The sequence below is a fragment of the Vicia villosa genome, unplaced genomic scaffold (assembly GCF_029867415.1).
Source record: "Vicia villosa cultivar HV-30 ecotype Madison, WI unplaced genomic scaffold, Vvil1.0 ctg.002710F_1_1, whole genome shotgun sequence".
In the NCBI taxonomy this organism is placed as follows: domain Eukaryota; kingdom Viridiplantae; phylum Streptophyta; class Magnoliopsida; order Fabales; family Fabaceae; genus Vicia; species Vicia villosa.
Window position 1 is genome coordinate 263,318 of NW_026706009.1, and position 19,658 is coordinate 282,975.

Consider the following 19,658-nt stretch of genomic DNA (forward strand, 5'->3'; position numbering starts at 1 on the left):
TGATTCTTCAATATTCTGACTTGATTCTTTGACCTTTAAATATGCGCCACATAGGATTACATAATATTCTCATAGAATATTCTGTATCTGTTTTAAATCAAACTGAATCTTTCTTCCTCAGTTCTACAGGCGCAATGTCATGGTTGAAGTCATGACATTCCATATAAGATTTTGCTTTAGTACCTGTTTTGTTCTTTTCATATTTGCAAGACTTATACAATATTACATTCAGCTGCTATTATGTTTTAGCCAAGCATGGATGCCAATAAGACAATTCTACATAGCAGAACATCAACAATCTCCCCCTTTGGCTTATTTTGGCTAAAACTTACATTTATAATAATTTTAAGATCAAGAGCAGCTGCTTCAACTTTCTCAGAATTGGGACTTCTGTTCTTCACTGCTTAACCACATCATAACATCTTCAATTCACTCTGTCTTCAGATCTTCCTTTATTTCTTTTGAAAGTAGAAAAATCAGCATGCTATGTACCATCTCTCCCCCCTTTTTAGCCATAATATGACAAAGCTTGAACCAATGTCATAGCTTTGAAGTTCAACACCTTCATGCAACATTCGTACATGAGGAGGATGATGGATGGTGGCCTTTGTCTGCGAGGACTATTGGTGACAATATGAAAACCCACTCCTTCTAGCTCGAGGTCCAAGATGAAGCTTGAATGAGTTTTTGCCATCCTTCCTCGTAAATCAAAACACAAATCACAATTGTGTTCATAACTCAGATCACAAATCACAACTAAAATGACTCCATTATCGAAGGCTGAATAAGGAGAAACATTTTTGTTATTATTTGTGAAACACCACTGGTAGAGACACAAAATTTCTCCACCCTGTGCTTTTCTGGATAGGTTTTGGTAAACGAACCCATCATAATACCAAACCTGCACACACCCAACACGAACACTCACGAAACACATCTTGAGATATTTGATTTCTGAAGCCTATTGCGAAGATGCTAATTTTCATACCCCAAAATTTTCCCATCATATTTCAAGACATTATGATCTCCTTATATCCTAGGATTCTCAGACTACTCAATAACACTCAAGTTTTATCAAGCTAAGCTGATCCTAAGTGGTAGGCTTCCTACTAGGGTTTTGATGTTCATCAAAGAATATGGAACTTCCAATGCCTCAAGAGGACCTCATGGCATATCATATGGTTTAAAGTATCCTCATACTAAGTTTCAGGCCTCGATTCACAAGATTTCCCAGTTAATTGCTCAGATGATCCACAATCGACCAGTTTGACCTGAAAGTCAACTATGGTCAACCTACAGTCAAAACTCCTGATTTTTGGTCAACATTAACACTTTGAGGTGATATTCATCATTTTATCAAAGGTTGATCATGATTCATTAGGAAAAGATCAAAAAATCATCAAAAGATAAAGTTTCTGAATTAGGGTTTCTAGAAGAAAGTCAACCCAACTTTGACTGATCATATCTCCCTCATACTTTATCAGAAATTTCCCAACCAAAGCTCATTCTCAAGGAAATTCAATTCTCTACAACTTTAATGTTGGGTCCAAGTTCAGGAAATGCATCATTTGAAAGATATGGTCAAAGAGATTATAGGTCCTCCAAAAAGTCAACAAAAACACCTTTTGGATCAAAGCTCATAACTTGAGCATGGAAGACTCAGTTGAGATGAAACCAAAAGGAGGTTTTAAAGGACATCTTGAGCTTTCTAAAAAGTCCTATAAAGCAGTCATATGATCAAAATTGAGGGAGATATGATGTGCACGAGTTGGTCGAATTTCAAGAAATGCATGAAACTTCAATTGCATAATTTTGTGCTAATGGTCCTAAGTTTTTACTCTAAACATGATTGTGACCTAAAAATAGACCTATAAATTTGTCTTCATTGTTTTTAGGACCTTTATTTAATTTATTTGGATTTTTATTCATTAAAAAGCTAAATTAATTAAGTAAAATTATAAAAAATAATGAGATAAATTATATGGGTTCACTTTTAATCATCCAAGGGCCCAAGTGATATCATATGGAAGTCCAAATTCGTGATAGCTTGTTCATGAAGAAAATCATCAAAAATAGAAAGAATTACATAATATTTTCTTCAATTTCCAAATCACCTAAGAAGTAATAGTCCAAGCCCATCAAGTAACCCTAATTGATCCTTATATATGTAAAAACATGGGCAGCCAACAGGAAAAAAAGGAGGGAGGCAAGAGACTAAAGCTTTCACGTTGCAAAAACATCAAGAAATTAGGGCTTGCGAAAACTTCAGTTGCAGTTGCTTTCAACCCCAACCAACGACCTGATTCTCCTCCCAAGACGTGTAAGGGTAAGACTGGACCAAAGGACAAGTGTTGATTCCCTCAAAACGACCGTAACACATTCATAACCTTGGTTCATATTTTTATTTTCGTATTTTGCATATTGTGATGTTTTAATGTAATTTGATGCCACTAACATGTTCCTGGACTCATTTAGAACAGTCTTGACGTACTACATGAGAGCTTTCGGACCAGAATCAGAATACGCCATTGTTAGGGCTAAAAAATGGTGAAGCTTCGTTCTCCTAGTTTCAGGCATTATTAGTTTAAACTAATCGTTCCGTTGGATTCACAGGGGGTAAATTAGGGGATCTGAGTCCTTTTCCTTTTTTGTTTGGGTCGTTTTTGCAGGTTCTCGTTTGGAGTTCGCCGGAGAAGGTGATAGGGACTTCATCGGTCCGGTAGCCCTGTTTCGTTTGACTCGCTGACCATAGGCGTGGCGCTTTCCAAGAATCTGATTCGTCCACTCGTAAAAAGCGTGGACCCCAATTTGACTTGCTTTGATTTTTTTCATTTTGACACACGTTTTGTTATTTATTGATGAAGGACTGACCCAGTAACAACTAAGTAACGCAGCAGAGACAGCCACACGCGTACAGGTTAATCCTATGTTCCTGGATTCGAGCCAGGCATGAACCCTTTTATTTTTGTTGTTTTTTCTGATCTTTCTAACCAATATCTAACTCATTAGCAAGTAATTAAAATAACTTCCAATTAAAATCATAGCCACTAAATTAGAATTAGGTTTTTAAACTAACCAAATTTCTTCTCTCTCAACTAATTTTTTTTAAATAGAATTAATTTTTCATTTAAGATAATTGATAACCTTAAAATCAAAAATACAAAAAAGCACATTAGTTTTTTTAGGTTTTAACTAAAACAATTTTGACATAGTTTTTAACTTGACTTAATTAGGGTAAATTAATTCTTATTTTGCATATAATTAATTTAATTAGGAAATTAATTAGAATTAGTTTTAATTTAATAATTAACTAGTAATTAGGTTAAAATAGGTTTTACTTAAAAATTAGCCTTAACCCTAATTTTCTCCAAACTCTCCCGATTCTCTTCTCATCTCCAAACTCTTTTGATTGACGGGTGATTGTTTATTTTTTTTCCTTTATTTATTTCACATTTTTTAAGGATTTAATTTCCACTATTTAAATATTAGAAATTGATGTATAGGTTGCAAGGACATTTTTTGTAATAGCGTAGATTTACTTTCCGCACACTATAAACTGCTGATGTTATCTGTTTAGATGTATGGATAATAGGATTGCATGGGAAGATAAAATCAACCGTTAGATCACTAATTCCAAGAATAAATAACTGAATACAACAAACTTGCACGCACTCACCTTTAGGGTTTCCCCTCTCAGTTGCCTTTCGGAAAATAATAGTCAAGTCCCTCGAAGCGTAGGGATGCCTTAGCCTATGTTGCCTTCGATTCAAAATCACCATGTCCCTCCGATTTAAAGATCATAGTCCCTTCGATGTTGCCTTTCGGTATAAATGATATTGTCCCTCGATTAAATGGTGATAGTCCTTTCAATGGCTAAGGTATCCTTACATGTTGCCTTTTTGACTATTCACATCTCATAGGACTTCCTACCCTCTTTATGGTATGGATAGTCCTTATGACGATTCGATGACCTGCACATCCAACGTATAGGACTACCTACCCTCAAATGGTATGGATAGTACTATCGCCCAAGGAAAGTCTTAATGAATAGGAAAGACCTTACGAATTTAGGGTAGGAACTCTTAAGTGCTTGCTCACAATCAATTCAAATCAAATACTTTTCACACCCCGTTTTCTAACGTTGTCTTTTTAGACATTACTCAAAATCAATCTGTTTTTCTAAACACACACGACACTTTTCAAATATTTCAAACAAACAAGTGAGCTAAGCAATTAAGATCCCATGGATGCAAAGGGTGTTTACACCTTCCCTTTGCATAACCTACCCCCCGAACTCAATCTTTTTTCAAAGAAGGTCTTTCCTGTTCTTTTATACCTTTTCTAGTTGGATAAAATAAAAGTCGGTGGCGACTCTTGCTCACCGCAACATTTTGTTTGCGAAAATAAAAAAGTCAGTTCACCGTATTACACTAATTTATAGCCACTTGAGATCATAGGTAGTAACGATGGTCTTTGGTCTTGTTCAATAGTCAACCGATTAATTAGGAAACAGTTCCAAAATCTATTACTCTTTCCAAAGCATTTTTTGACTATTTTTCTGATAGGAGTTATCTTGAGTTACCAGTGCATGCATAGTCATTGAATGATTTTTACACCGACCGTTGACGAGAAGAGATAAACCCAATGCAGTTTTCCTTGTTTGACCCTGAAGAATCAATGTCTTTAACTATGTCTTTACAAACGGGGGATGAAAATAATGTCTACTTTCATGCCTATCTTAAGTCCAGGGGTAATAACAAGAGTATTCAATTCTTACAGAGGGATGATGTCAGTATACTTACTAATCAGAAGGATATTGAAACTGAATTCTTAAGTCTGTATAGAAATCTGATGGGCACAGCTACTCAAAGAACTACTCACATTGATATAGATGCTATGAGAAGAGGTAAATAGTTGGACAAGAATCAATGTAATTTCCTGGTCAGCAGAGTCACTACATAGGAGATCAAGGAGGCTCTTAGTGGTATTGGAGATTTGAAATCACCTGGGATTGATGGATATGGCTCCAAAATTTTCAAAGTTTGCTGGAATACTGTCAATAAGGATGTAACTGCAGCCATTGAGGAATTTTTCTCACAGGGTAGGATTCTTAGAAATTTTATTAGAACTAGTGTGACCCTGATCCCCAAGACTAGTGAAGCTAAACATTCTAGAGATTATAGACCAATAGCAGGCTGCTCAACTGTCTATAAGATAATTTCTAAGATCATGACAAAAAGATTAGGAACTGTCTTGCCTAGCATTGTTAGTCTCAACCAATCAGCTTTTATTCCTGGGCAAGTGATTCATAACCATATTATGTTGGCTTATGAACTTCTGAAAGGATATACTAGGAAAGGTGGACCACTAAGGTGTATGCTACAGCTGGACTTGCAAAAAGCATATGACATGGTGGATTGGAATGCTTTAGAAACTGTTCTGCATGAAGTAGGAATGCCTCATATGTTCACCTAATGGATCAATATTGCTGTTACCAATGTTTCCTATGAGTTTAACATCAATGGGCACACCACTGATATTATGCAGGCTAGGAGAGGGTTAAGGCAAGGGGATCCTATTTCCCCCTTGCTGTTTGTGATCATGATGGATTATCTTGACAGATTACTGAGGAGGATGTATACTGATCCTGCTTTTAAATTCCACTCAAAGTGTGAGAAAGTTGGTCTAACCAACCTCACCTTTGCTGATGACATTCTCTTATTCTGCAGGGGAGATGCTATTTCAGTGCAAATGCTTCTGAAGACTGTTCAAACTTTCTTTGAGTCCACAGGGCTAGTGGTCAACTCTAAGAAGTGCAAGGTTTTTTGTGGTGGCATGGACATAATGGACAAGGAGCAGATGATTGGGACTACTGGCTTCATTGAAGGGCAGCTGCCTATGAGGTACCTAGGTACTCCTATCACTAGTAAGAGGTTAAACATCAATCAATATATGCCTTTAATAGATAAAATTATGTATAGGATAGCTCATTGGACATCTAGACTCCTTAGCTATTCTAGCAGAATTTTGCTTGTTAAAAGTGTGATTTTGGCAATCACTCAGTATTGGATGCAGTGTCTCCCAATACCACAGTTTGTCATCAAGAAAATCAATAGTTTGTGCAGGATGTTTGTTTGGAATGGTAGCATTGTTGCTGGCAGAAAGAGCCCTGTGGCTTAGAGGACTGTCTGCAGGCCCAGAGCATAGGGTGGCCAAGGTTTGCTGGATCTCCATATGTGGAATAGAATTGCTATGATCAAATGTCTCTGGAACCTCTGCAGGAAGACTGATAACTTGTGGGTCAAGTGGATTCACATGTACTATTTGAAAGGATGTAATGTGATGGAGGCTAAAATCAGTCAAAATAGCTCTTGGGTGATGAAGAGGATCATGGATACTAGAGAAGAATTGCAGCAACATCAACAATTGTGGGACAGAATGCTGAGCCAGAATAGATTCAAGATGAAGCTGATGTATGCAGCCATGAATGATCATGAGAATTTGGTGGATTGGAGGAGTATTTTCCATAGATATTTGGCTAGACCCATGGCAAATTTTATTACCTGGATGCTGTGTCATGAGAAACTTGCGACTAAGGATAGGCTCATGAGATTCAAGCTGATTACGGATAGTGTTTGCAGTATTTGTAAGACAGCTGATGAAACTATTGCCCATCTATTTTTTGAATGCATGGAGAATAAGGAGGTGTGGTGCCAAGTTTTGCAGTGGATTGACAAGGATCATCGACCTCTTCCTTAGGCTGAGGAATTGAAATGGGTGAAAAAAGAAGCAAATAAGAAAGGCTGGAAGGCTTGCCTATTGAGAATGGCTTTTTCTGAAATTGTATATGGTATATGGCATAGAAGAAATAGTATAGTTTTTGCCAATAGTATAAACATAAATATAGGGAAAAGTATCATAGACAATATTGTTTATAGAAGTTGGCTTTTTAAGAAGCTTAGAAATCATGTGGCTTTTTTGATGATGTAATAGGTCTTGTTGATAGGTTGGATCTAAGGATCACCACTGTACATAACTGTTTTTTGATGTAATATATTCTATTTGCTTCAAAAAAAAATCCAGCATCTGACCGACGTTCCCTTTTATGTGACAACTGGGACGACATGGTTGTGAAGAAGATGTTCTTCACCAATCTTAGCTTAGTTTTGATGAAGACAAAAGCTTATCATTAAAGAAAGATCAAAGAAGAAAAAGATTGGATTCAATTGTCAAGATTGCATAAGCTTTTGAAATCAAATGATTGAATCATTAAGATCAAGATACCAATGGAAATTCATTTATGTATGAATGTTAAGTACTTACAAACTTTCATCTAAATCCTTCCAAGATTGGCATAGCATTCATACATGGTTTACATGCATAACACATGTTTAACTTAGCAAAATTTCAAGTTTTTATTTGGAACAACCAATTGTCACATTAGACCAATCGATTGTCACGAAGCTGCTGCCAAAGCAAAAATTGGAAGTTCTAAGCATGACAATCGATTGTCACTATTTATTTTTCAATATTTTTGAACGTTATGGATTGTGCAATCCATTGTCATGATACTATAATCGATTGTCACCTGTAGTTTTTTGAAAAATCTAAATCATTGCATTACTTGCTTATTGCACATGTTCATGAAATATTTTCACATATCATTGCAATTAATCATGAATATTTGTCAAGCATTGATAATCATTCAAGAGGCATCTAGTGACTTATTTAAATTAAGATTTTTTTCAGATTTCAAATTACCGTTTCTCATCTTATTTTTAAAGCAATTCATCTATTGTTTCTACGTGTTCATAACTTTTTGTGCATAAATTTCATACATAATATAAAAGTTTCTTAAACACACACACACACACACACACACACACACACACACACACACACACACACATATATATATATATATATATATATACTTTAAATTAGTTAATAGTTGTTACAATCTAGTTATTCAAAGGAAGGAAATAATAGTGGAATAACCATCAACTTACTAATTGTTAAGGCTACAAGAATGAGTGTAGTTATATAGTTGTCAAATGGGCCGGCCCGGCCCAGTCAACTTCGGCTCTGTGGGCCATTATGTGTAAATGGGTTGGCCCAGTCCGATCTGATTGCTTAATGGACTACAGAAAATGAGCCGGACCCATTTTTCAAAGGCCCGTGAAACCCGATGGGCCAGCCCGATCCGTATTTCAATATTATAGTTTTAATTTTATAAAATGGGATGTGATGGATAAAAGCTGCCCAACATAAGTAGAGAGTCATCATAAACTTAATCAAGTGATGTTTAATATATATATATATATATATATATATATATATATATATATATATATATATATATATAATCTACAAAAACATCCATGTAAAAGTACAGAGTAACTTAATATTATCACCAGTACTTATCAATTTTTCTCTTCATCTCACAACCATTTTCTTGATCACATCATCTTGAAAATATATCTTCGTCCTCTTTAACGTTTCTTTATCACTCGAAAACACATTTATGCAATCATATCTTATCTCATTCTTTTTTCTCCAAAATTGACCAAAACCATTTTTTAATGGGATAGCCCGAAGGCCACTTGGATCGGTCTGACCCAGCCCATGAAAAACATAGGTCAGATGGGCTGATCCAAAAAGACATGGTCATTTTTTTAAGGTATTTTACGGCCTGACCAACGCTCAATTATTGGGCTTATGGGTCGGCCCGATAGGCTGGGCCCATTTTAACAGTTCTATGTAGTTATGCCCCTTTCAAGTTTGGATCGAGTCACTCTCGTATTGGGGACGAGCATAATAGAGATAATTAAGAGTCTTGTTATCAGTTCTTACAACCCAGTTATTCACCCTTAGCAAGTCCTTTTGTCTGCATGTTTATTACCTCATGTTTTTCTACTAGTTAGTTTTTCTACAACTCAACAAATGAACGGGAGTAAAAAAGTGAATCAGGAAGCTCTCACACACTTGATACTAATTGTTGGTGATATAACAAGGTTAGAATATTTATTGTCTCACACTTATTTGGTTACTTATTTTCCATTCATGGGATTGAACGACGGTAGTGTTGGACATTACATGAAAATTTGATTTTAACTGGTGGGAATAGAGATTTTTTTTATCTTTGGTGTGAGATATTGGATGAAATTCTATTGGGTCGAAGAGTAGCTTCTGGTTCGACATAACTTATGCATATCGTCAAAGTATGTTCACATGTTGGTGTCGAAAACCTACATACTGTAGTCGAAGTGTGTTCTAGTATATGGGTGTCGAAATGCTAGAGTTGTTATTATACTTCGAATTGGGCATGTTTGTTATGTCCAATTATTTAAGTTAGCTTGTAATGGGTATTTGTGAAAAAGCTCATTAGTTTAGTATGTTAAGTTTATTATAAATAACATACTAATCTCTCTTTATTACATACTGCAAATCTTAATTTAGGGTGAGATGGTTATTTGTTATTTTTATAACCAATTCTTATTGTTCTTCTTGTTTTATCATCTTTTCTACCTGTGTGTTTTTTGATCACAAAAAATAGTTTATACTTTATTTGTCGAGGCATCATTTTCACAACATTTGAAAACAAGTATTATATCAAAGAAGGAGAATTAATATAACACATAGGAAATGGTCCACACACTTTTTTATATTTCTAGTAGTTAATAGAGGTGCTTAGTTTAGTTTAGCTCATCTACTTATATTTTCATGAAAATTGTGCAGAAAATATGGTTGATATCTATCTACATGCATAATCACAACTATTCTTGTATTTTTTGCCTATATGATATTTACTTATCTAATTTTCCCTTTTTTCTTTTCATTCAACTTCTCTTTATCTCTGGCCATCTTAAGGGACTATTTCTCTTTGTTAGTATGATAAATACATAATTGAGGTTTCTAAGTCAGTAAGAGGAAATAAATAGATTATGGATGACTGTGTAGTAATTAAGGGGCAATTACATTTCAACATTTCAGTGTTGTACCTAATTGGCTCAGTTATTGGCTTTTTAGTGGAAAAAGATAAGAAGTGTTTGTCTTTCTCAAAATCAATCATATATATATATATATATATATATATATATATATATATATATATATATATATATATATATATATATATATATATATATATATATATATATAGAATTGTATTCAAGTGGAAGAGAATATCAAAATTGTTATATCTTGGAATTTAAGTCAAGTTGAAAAAATTATTCAAACTTGCATTCATAATTTGTATTGATTATCAAGTGTGTGGTGACATTTGTTTGTAATAGAAAGTTGTGTGTTTTCTAAGTATTGTAAACAGAAAGTGGCATGATTTATTATTTATGTACTTTTCATCATATTGTTGGTGATTATTGGAAAAACGTCCTTTGAATTGGTTTGATTAAAAGTCCAACATAATTGCTGGTGTTTTTATAAAATCAAAGAAGCGGCGTGCTGCTTCTTCTTTTTCTTCTTCTTCTTCTTCTTCTTCTTCTTCTTCTTCTTCTTCTTCTTCTTCTTCTTCTTCTTCTTCTTCTTTGTTGTTGTTGTTAGAATATTGTAGTAGAAGTTTTGGTGTGAGGCTTGTATAAAGATCTAACAATAGTGAAAATCTCTCACGAGGTGTGAGAGAACTAGATGTACCATTGGTTGAACTAGTATACATCTTTGTGTTCTTTATTTTTCTCCATTTAAATTCTGCACTTTACTTCATAAGTTCATCAACATTTTTTCGAGAAAATAAGAACATAAGAAAATCTCTAAAATAACTGATGGTCAACCAAATTGTCTACTTCTTGGTTCAATTTATTTTCTGATTCAAGTACATAGGAAGTGCAGAGGTTGAGCTTTAGTGCCCAAGAGAAATTTATCATCTCAACCACGATTTTGAATATGAAGGTCAAGTTCATATGTCAAATACATTCTCTCTAATATCTGGGAGGTCCTTTTGATCAAAGGAGCCAGATTTATGGAATCTTGTTTTTGGCCATGGAACAAATTCTGTTGAAAAATCTTTATGTGAGTGTGCACTAACCACATGTCGTGCTGCTATTAAGGAGGATAATGTTTGATTCTCAAGGAGTTCATAGCAGTTGATGATGAAGAATTACAAATCTGGAGTTGGAGATTCTTGAGATGTCAGATATAGTGTTTTGACATATTTGTATTGAGAATTTATTTTTCTCAATAAGTACGCCGGTGTTTCTCTCAAACAGGATGAAGGTTGTTTACTCAAACTTGATATCACTTGTCAAGTCTATGAGAACATGAAACTATTGTTCTAATAAATTAAGAGAGACATACAAGGGGTTGTGTGGAATGAAGATGCATCAACCTAAGTTAAGTTAATATTCTAGAAAATTAACTTACAGTCATGGTGCGATTCAGCCAGTGGTCTAATGGTATCATTCAAGTTATTTGTGATGAATTGTTCGAGGCTAAAGAATGGGAGAAGTAGACTTGTTTGGACAGTTTGTTCATGGTATGATACTATGGTTATTATGGTCTACTTGAAGAGGGTATCTCCTCTTTCGGTGCTGAAGGATGACACCTTACATCTCAAAGTCAGAGCGGTGGTCTAAAAATTGCTTATGAAGAAGTGTTTTGATATATGGTGACAACTGCCGGTGTTTCAGCATAAAAGGTCAGTTGCTGGAGTGTGATACTCTTGTGTTCTCCCTCAAGAGTTTTCGTATGGAGTTGCTATGGGTGTTATCTCCAGAACCATAGTAATTGGTGGACTCCATATAATTGAGATTGATGTCTTATCTGACATCAGGACATCATCTTAAGGTGTGTGCTTCCTCTAAAAAGGAAGTTATTTTGAAGATCATGGAGTGAGTATTGTTGTTCACCATTAGATTCCAAAGCTGGAATGTCTGACCCTGATGGAGTTGAAGTCCAGTCTCTGACCAAGTCTGGAATATTGTGAATGATCCTCTTATGCTAGGAAAAGATGGATGTCAGAACAAATTTCTTGACATTTGTGAAAAAGTAACAGTATCTGTAGTTTGTATATGAGGAAGTTTTCCTCTGATGAAAAATACCTTGCCGGGAGTTGGGTATAAGTCTGATCTGGTGGAGATGTTCATGTGATTGATGGTAAAGACCTTGTCGGGAGCTGGGTACTTATCTGATATATGGATGCAGAAGGTGTGATCTTTCGAGATCTTCTTCATAAAAGGAGTAAATCTCACAAGATACACATTCTAGGAGGTTAATTACAAGGTATCAACACGGAGTTAAGTGTTGGTGAATGAAGAACACACAAGAGGTTCTATCAAGGTTCTTGGTAAAAATGGATTTCTTAGGTTCTTGGTGATGGTTCAGTGATTGATCTACTCTCTCTCTCTCTCTCTCCCTCTCTCTCTCTATGTATATATATATATATATATATATATATATATATATATATATATATATATATATATATATATATATATATATATATATATTGTACAAATTTTATAGTGGCCGAGGTGCCGAACCTAGAAACGCAAGAAAAACATTAAACTGTGAAATCAAATTGGTATTTGTATACCATGGACTTTTAGGACCCGACATCTTCCTCTGATAGAGACCGGACATGAAGGTCCTAGATCTGTAATCGTGTAGCCGCTAGGATGTCCGGGTTGGTAGCCTAAACATAACGGTTAAGAGGTAATCTCAAGGTCGCATGGGGGTTACGAATTTCGGGAAGGAGCCAATATGGATCATGATTGTTGATAATTATTGAGACAATAGACGTTATCTTTTGCCTTTAAATATGAAAAGCAAAGAGGCAGTTCATTACGGCCAGAGTGTTAAGCACATGGTAGATAAAAGACACCCAAGGAAGAGGAAGGCGTCCAAGAAACAGAGCATGAACACACTGATATAGTGCATAATTCCTGAACAATTCGATCACTCCTAACTAGCATCGGGAATGTTAACCAAATAGTGATTTTAGTAAGAACACTTATCTCCCACCGTAAGACCTCAGTAAAACTTTCCCAGGCCACACAAAAATCATAAAAATATCACTAACCTCACAATAGCTGGATGTCTTGATCATCTCCCAGCATGACTGAGCCTCACACTCCTCCAGACATGGCCAAATTATTATCAATTTTTGAGTCTCTACGACAACAGAATCCGTCACTATAGGAAAGTGTTATTACACTACAACAAATTCAGACAATCAACAATCAAACGGTCAAATGCTTTTGATGGCAAGAGTGATTCTCAAAAGCATATTATAGCAATCAGTAATCAAATGGACATCTTCGGTGCTTCCGATTCCCTAAAATACAAGGTCATGGTGGGAAAGTTCAAGGACGTGTCCCTACTATGGTATATGAGTTTACCTCGGTTCTCTTTCAAAAGTTACCAAGACTTGACTAGGAAGATGGTACAACATTTCTATGTTAGTAAGCATAGAAAGGTATCAACAACAAGCTTATTCAATGTCCGTTATGGAAATTCTAAATCACTCAAGGAGTACATCAAAGTATCTCAAAGAAGAGACCATTAAAGTCTCTCACCCCAATCGGTAGATATTTGTAGGAGTTTTCCAACACGGCCTTAAGGCCAGACACTTCAATGAATCCTTGGCATAAAAACCAGCAACCAACATGGACGACGAGGTGATAACTCGAGCAAAATGTTATATCATAGGTGAATAGAGCAAAATGAAGAAGAGGTCTCATGATGCAAAGGAAAAAACATAGACGAGACAAGACGAAGCTGACTTAAGAAATAATGAATATTCAGAAAAACACAGAAGAGGTCTAATTAATCCTTAGTTTATGTACCATCTAAAACTACTCCCTACATCAGGCCTTCCAAAGGGGGTCAATGCTGTAATGGGCAAAGACAAAAGCGCATGATGCTCAAATCATCATATCCGGGGACATCACAACAAGGATCTCCATCAGCTGAAGAAAGAAATTGAGATCTTAATCCAGATGGGTCATTTGCTATCTTATGTAAAGGATGCCAGGGGAGCGTATGGGAAGAGAAGCCTGCCTCAGAGAGAAAATAGCACGGAGAATCCCTCTCCCAAAAAGGGGAGGAGCATTAAAGAGGCACGTGAAACCAGAGTGACACGCCACACTCTCAACACTATCTCAGGAGGTTTCTCTAGCGGAGGAGAAACTACCTCAGCCATATAGAGATATTCCTGATCTGTAATGCACATTTCCTAGAAGTTACATACCATGTTAATATACCTCTGGCGCTATTGGGATATGTTAATATACCTGTGTCATGGTCATGCCACAGAGCCCTTGACCGCCAAAAATCCATTTTTACATACCTTTGACCATCAAAATAAACTAAGATGATGTATCACCGATACTCACATAAAATAAACTATCTTTAATAAAGAGCAAGAGAGAAGTTTAAACTGGTTCCAGGGTATTATGTTGCAGGTATTATGGTTAAGATACCGCCAATATGAAAGTGCTTCTGGTCAAATACCAAGATCCCGTGCACGTAGCCCAAAATAAATGGGAAATTTAGATCGGGGTTTTTCAGGATCACTTGGCAATGAATCCGGTCTACCATGGCTCACAAATGCCTATGATATAGCCTTTGCAATAATTTATTTTAGAGCATATTATAAAGAATTACTTCCAATTTAACATATACATACACGACATTAGGATTTCACTCGCTCCATTATGGTTTAGGTCCACACATATCCCCTTCTTGGTTATAAGATGTCTGAAGATGTCAGTTTTCCATGTTGGCAATCTGATAGTTATAACCTCCTCAACACATTCTTAGGCATCACAATTTTCCTTTGCTCAAGCGATATACCTTACCTTGCTGACTTTGATCCATCTTGACTTTCATTTCATAAATTAGAATTTCTACACCCTCACTTTAAAACTACAATGACTGATTTCATATCAATAGCCAGGTGACTTCTTTGTGCGAATTCATCGACATCAATTACTATGCTATTACTTTAATAATTCAAATTTCGACGTGCTCGAATTCTTCTTGTGATACTTTTCGTTTGGTTCTAGTTATTCCTCAATGACTCCCTTAATTGAGCCTTGAGTTTCTCAAATATGTTGTTCATCCTGCAAGAGTTTGGGAAACTTGGTAGTAGATCTCTAGCTATACCTACAATAGATTATACATCTATCTTTATAAAGTAAATTTTTAAAGTATTTTTGTCTTACTAGCCTCATATCCGGGGGATTGTGGAATTATATAAGCATAAATATGGGTCTCATTGTAACACTTCAACTTTAGTTATTTATTTTTAATTGAATTTATATTATTTTATTTTATTTATTTGAGTGATATATGTTTTAATAGAATTATTAATTTAATTGAGATAATTGAGTTTATTAGAGTAATTAGATAATTATGTTATTTTAATTTAATTAGAGTATTATTTGAATTAAATTGAAATAATAGAAAATATAAACTAGTAAGTGAGGGGTGTTTTGAGTAAGAGCTAAATTGTGTGGTGAGATTTGAGGAAATAATTAAATTAGAGTATTATTTATTTAATTAAATAACTGAAATTGGAATTTTAGAAAAATAGAAATTAAGTGAGGGTGTGAGGAGAGTTGAGGGGTTTGAGGAGAATAAGAGAATTATGGTAAATACTCCCTCCGTCCCAAAATATAAGAGAAAAAAATGCATTTTTCTTGTCCCAAAATATAAGAGAAAAAAATTATCTTTCATATTTTTAAGATAAAATTAAATGCAAATTGCATTTGGTTTACATTGTCTCTCACATTTTCTATAATCAACAACCAATCAGATTTGTTTTTACATCTTTCTAAGCACTTTGTTTCATTGAACCCACAAATTAAATGACTATCTTTATACTTTTCTTAATAAATATGTTTTTTGTTTTTTCTCTTATATTTTGGACGGAAGGAGTATATAGTTAAGTGAGAAATAATTTTGTCAGATCGTGAAATTGAGAAAAGTTGGCAAAAGAGGCAGAAATTTAGAGCGTTCATATCCCAAAGGCCAAGAGTTCGTCGAACTGCAATTTCGAGGTAAAGGGGGGATCTATTCACTTATGGGTGTTTAGGCAATCAGATAGTAAGAGATCCTTACCCTCCTATCTTCTTCTTCTCATTGTGCGATTGTGGTGTTTATGACCAAATAGGGTTTGGGCAAAACCCTTTAAGGCATCGATTGATAGGTTTTCCTTATTCTCATGAATATGTTAAGAAATTGTATAATTTATTATTATTTTAATCCATATTGATACATTGTTGTTGTATGATAATATGTAGTTGTGCCTTTGAGGCAAAATTTTAATACTTGGATTATGGTTTATAACTTGTCTATGGTTGTTGATATGTGTTTTTGGGTGAGTTCATAAAAAGCCAACAAATCTCAAATGGATTTTTTTTAAATCGAATAATTGGAAAAGTTAGAAAATCGAAAAATCTGAGAAAATAGGGGGAAGCTCAGCGGCGGAGCCGCACCTGGCCGAGAAAATTGGGAGGCCGCGCCTGATTGGCAGTGGCGATGCCGCGTTTAGTCGACAGCAGCGGGCATGCGACACAGTAATGCGAGGCCGCGGTCAGTGGTTCCGGGGCGCGTGACTCAGCTGCGCGATACTACTGTCGATATCTCCATAATGTGACCGCACTGTGAAGCCGCAATAGCATGGGTGCGGTCAACTCCGGATGGGCTGTTACACGACGGCGACATCCTCGTTGCGTAAGGGCACATGGGGAGGATCAACGATAGGCAGGTCGCAGAGGTCAGCAGGCGGCATGTCAGTGTTTTCGGGTTCGCTGTCCAGTTCGACAATTTTTTGACCTTTCGAGTTCAGTGACCTTTCGTTAACTTTTTGAAAAATTTAAAAGATATATTTGTTATGTTAAAGTTGTTGTAGAGTTGTCAGAGTTGTGCTTTCAGTTGTTTAGAGTCATATTTTTATTTGTTTAGAGTACCTTGATAGGTTGAGGGTTTGAGTAGAAGGTGTTTTACCCTTTATAGTTGTTTTGAGCAATATTATGTGTTTAAGGCCGTCAAAATAAAAGAGTTATGAATTGAGTTGTTGGAGTTAAAATTTGAGTAACTCCGAGATGTTTAGAGTTGTGTTAATATGCTTGTGACTAATTGTTTTATCACCCTGTTGATGAGCTTACATGAATAATAATAATAATAATAATAATAATAATAATAATAATAATAATAATAATATTTTACCCTGTTGATGAGTAATTGTGAATATTTATATAATTATTGAGCCGTAATTTTATAATTTGTTGAATTAAGTATTTCAGAGAGGAATTACATTGTTGGTCTTACATTGGAAAAAATATGAGTTCAGAGAGGGACCTCGTTGAGTACAAGATGTGAATGTTATTTGTTGTTGAATATGATTTGAGAATTTTATTATTGTGATTCATGCATTCATGTATATGAGAGATAGGTAAACGAGGTCATAGTTTAGAGAAGAACCAATGACGGTCTCAGGTTTAGAGAGGAACCAAGTTCAGAGAGAAACCAGAGACATGAATAATTCAGTAACATAACTCTAACATCCAAAAAATTGGTACCACATTTCATTTAGAGGAGTATTACATAGCATTGTAATTGTTTATAGGTGTGAATTAATATGCATGACCGATGTTAATGTTATTGGAAACTATCCTTGTTATTTAAAACACTAATAACATCTATGAATTTATTCTCACCCCTGTTTATTTTGTTTGTGGTGTTCTGTGCTGGCTTGTAGTACATATAATCAGGTAGATGAGTAGATGTTGTTTGAGTTGGGGAGTGTGAGGGGTGTGTTGAAAATTTCCCCTTTCGTTGCGGTTCGCCCCTTATCGGCTTTATTGTGGCCTTTGGTTTTCCTTCATTGCAGTCTCCGACACCTTCATCGTGTTAGGTTTGAAGGGGTGGATTTTGTCTCACATTGCTTAGAGATATGACATGTGAGGGGGTTATAAGTAAGGGAAATCCTTATCCTACAAGCTGGTTTTATAAGGATGAGTTATGTCCAACCCAAATTCTAAGATGATATTATAGCCTATCTTAGACTATTTTGTTAGACTTCCCATATCCTCCATGCTTTGGGATCATTGAGGCCCGAGCGTGAGGGGGTTTGCTGAAATTTTTGTCTTCATTGCAGTCTACCCCTCATCGCCTTAATTACGGCATTTGGCTTGCCTTAATTATAGCCTCCAACGCCGTAATTGTGTTGGGTTTGTAGGGATGGATTTAGTCTAACATTGCATAGAGATATACTGCGTTGTGTTTATAAGTGGGGAAAATTCTGACCATACAAGTGATTATTGTAGGGATGAGTTAGGCCCAACCCAAATTTTAAGATGGTATAACGAGCCGATCGATTAAGGTCATCCATCATTTATATGCACAACAATCCAATAGTATTGAGCACAGGGGGTGTATTGAAAAAACCAAGTCCCATATATCAATCAAACCTTTGGCCGCCCACCATTTAAATTCATGCACCAAGCCCAAAAGAGTGTTGGCGTGGGGGTGTATTGAAAAGATCCCAAGTTCCATATTGGTTGGAGATAGAACATTGAAAGAGTTTATATAAAGTGACACATTTCACCAACCGAAATTCTAAGACGGTGTCATAGTCTATCTTAAATTACTTGATGGACTTCCCGCATTATCCACGCTTTAGACTCATTGTGCCCCGAGTGTGAGGGGTGTGTTGGAATTTCCGCGTTCATTGCGGTCTGCCCTAGTTGCCTTAATTGCGGCATTTGACTTGTCTTCGTTCCAGCCTTCAACACCTTAATAGTGTTAAGTTTGAGGGGGTGAATTTAGTCGCACATTAATTAAAGATATCATATATATTGTGTTTATAAGTAAGAACAATCATCATCATAATTTTAAGTATATATAGATTATTATTATATTTTTCTTCTTCTTCCATTATTATTATTATTATATTTTTTTAATGTTTGACCACCTCAATAATTTGAAGCTAGATCCGCCGCCACTGCTAGTTGCCCCAAATGGAATGGCTGTATATATCACTGGCTTAGTATATATTTTAACATAACGTCCCAAAACAGTTTCATAGATAATTCAACTAACTACAAATAGTCGAATAAGACAACTAATAATTATAAATAAATTATACTAAACTATTTCACATATCACTAGCCTTTGAATAAGATAACTACATCTTGTACTATGTTAACTAAAAAGTCCAAAGAGCACGTCCTTGTTCCAATTAAGGTTGCAACCTCCTTCGAAAACGGGTCAACACCTTTAGACAGATGCTAGTTTCTACACAAGGCCGTCTCAATTTTTTGGAGGCCCTGTGTAGATTAGTCATGGTTTAACCATGAAAATTAGTCATGGTTTAACCATGAAAAAATATTCAGAGGCCCTATTTAACACCATTTTAATAGTGACGAAGATTTATGAGGCCCTATATAGTTACGATTTAGCCGTAAACGATTTGAGGCCCTGTGCGGTAGCCCACCTTGCACGCCCTCAAAGACGGCCCTGTTTCTACATCCTGACGTGTGAATATCGTGTTTCATTATACATGCATGCATGCAACAAGTTTTTACGTTATATAGAAAACATGACCCTATGTGAAATTCAAGCAATATCACTCATTAACCTGTTTATGCTATCTTGCTTCTCTTTGGTTTTTTGTATGATCCCAAAACCAACACAAA

At 35.5% G+C, this 19,658-nt stretch overlaps 1 protein-coding gene across 1 annotated transcript; it reads left to right on the top strand.

Annotated features, from left to right (window-relative positions):
- The first annotated feature begins 4,689 nt into the window (after positions 1–4,689).
- Positions 4,690–6,759, top strand: LOC131639605 (uncharacterized). The gene is made up of 5 exons (XM_058910088.1): positions 4,690–4,906; positions 5,078–5,448; positions 5,548–5,903; positions 6,064–6,186; positions 6,282–6,759. Exons 1-5 carry the CDS (start codon positions 4,690–4,692, stop codon positions 6,757–6,759), a joined length of 1,545 nt encoding a protein of 514 aa, XP_058766071.1.
- The last annotated feature ends 12,899 nt before the right edge of the window (positions 6,760–19,658 follow it).

What these genes read in the sequence shown, in the direction of transcription:
- LOC131639605 (XM_058910088.1), top strand. Translation starts at nt 4,690, where the DNA reads ATGTCTTTACAAACGGGGGATGAAAATAATGTCTACTTTCATGCCTAT. An exon ending in TATAGATGCTATGAGAAGAG is followed by an intron (nt 4,907 to 5,077) that starts GTAAATAGTTGG and finishes ATGTAACTGCAG; the next exon opens with CCATTGAGGAATTTTTCTCA. An exon ending in GCCCTGTGGCTTAGAGGACT is followed by an intron (nt 6,187 to 6,281) that starts GTCTGCAGGCCC and finishes GAACCTCTGCAG; the next exon opens with GAAGACTGATAACTTGTGGG.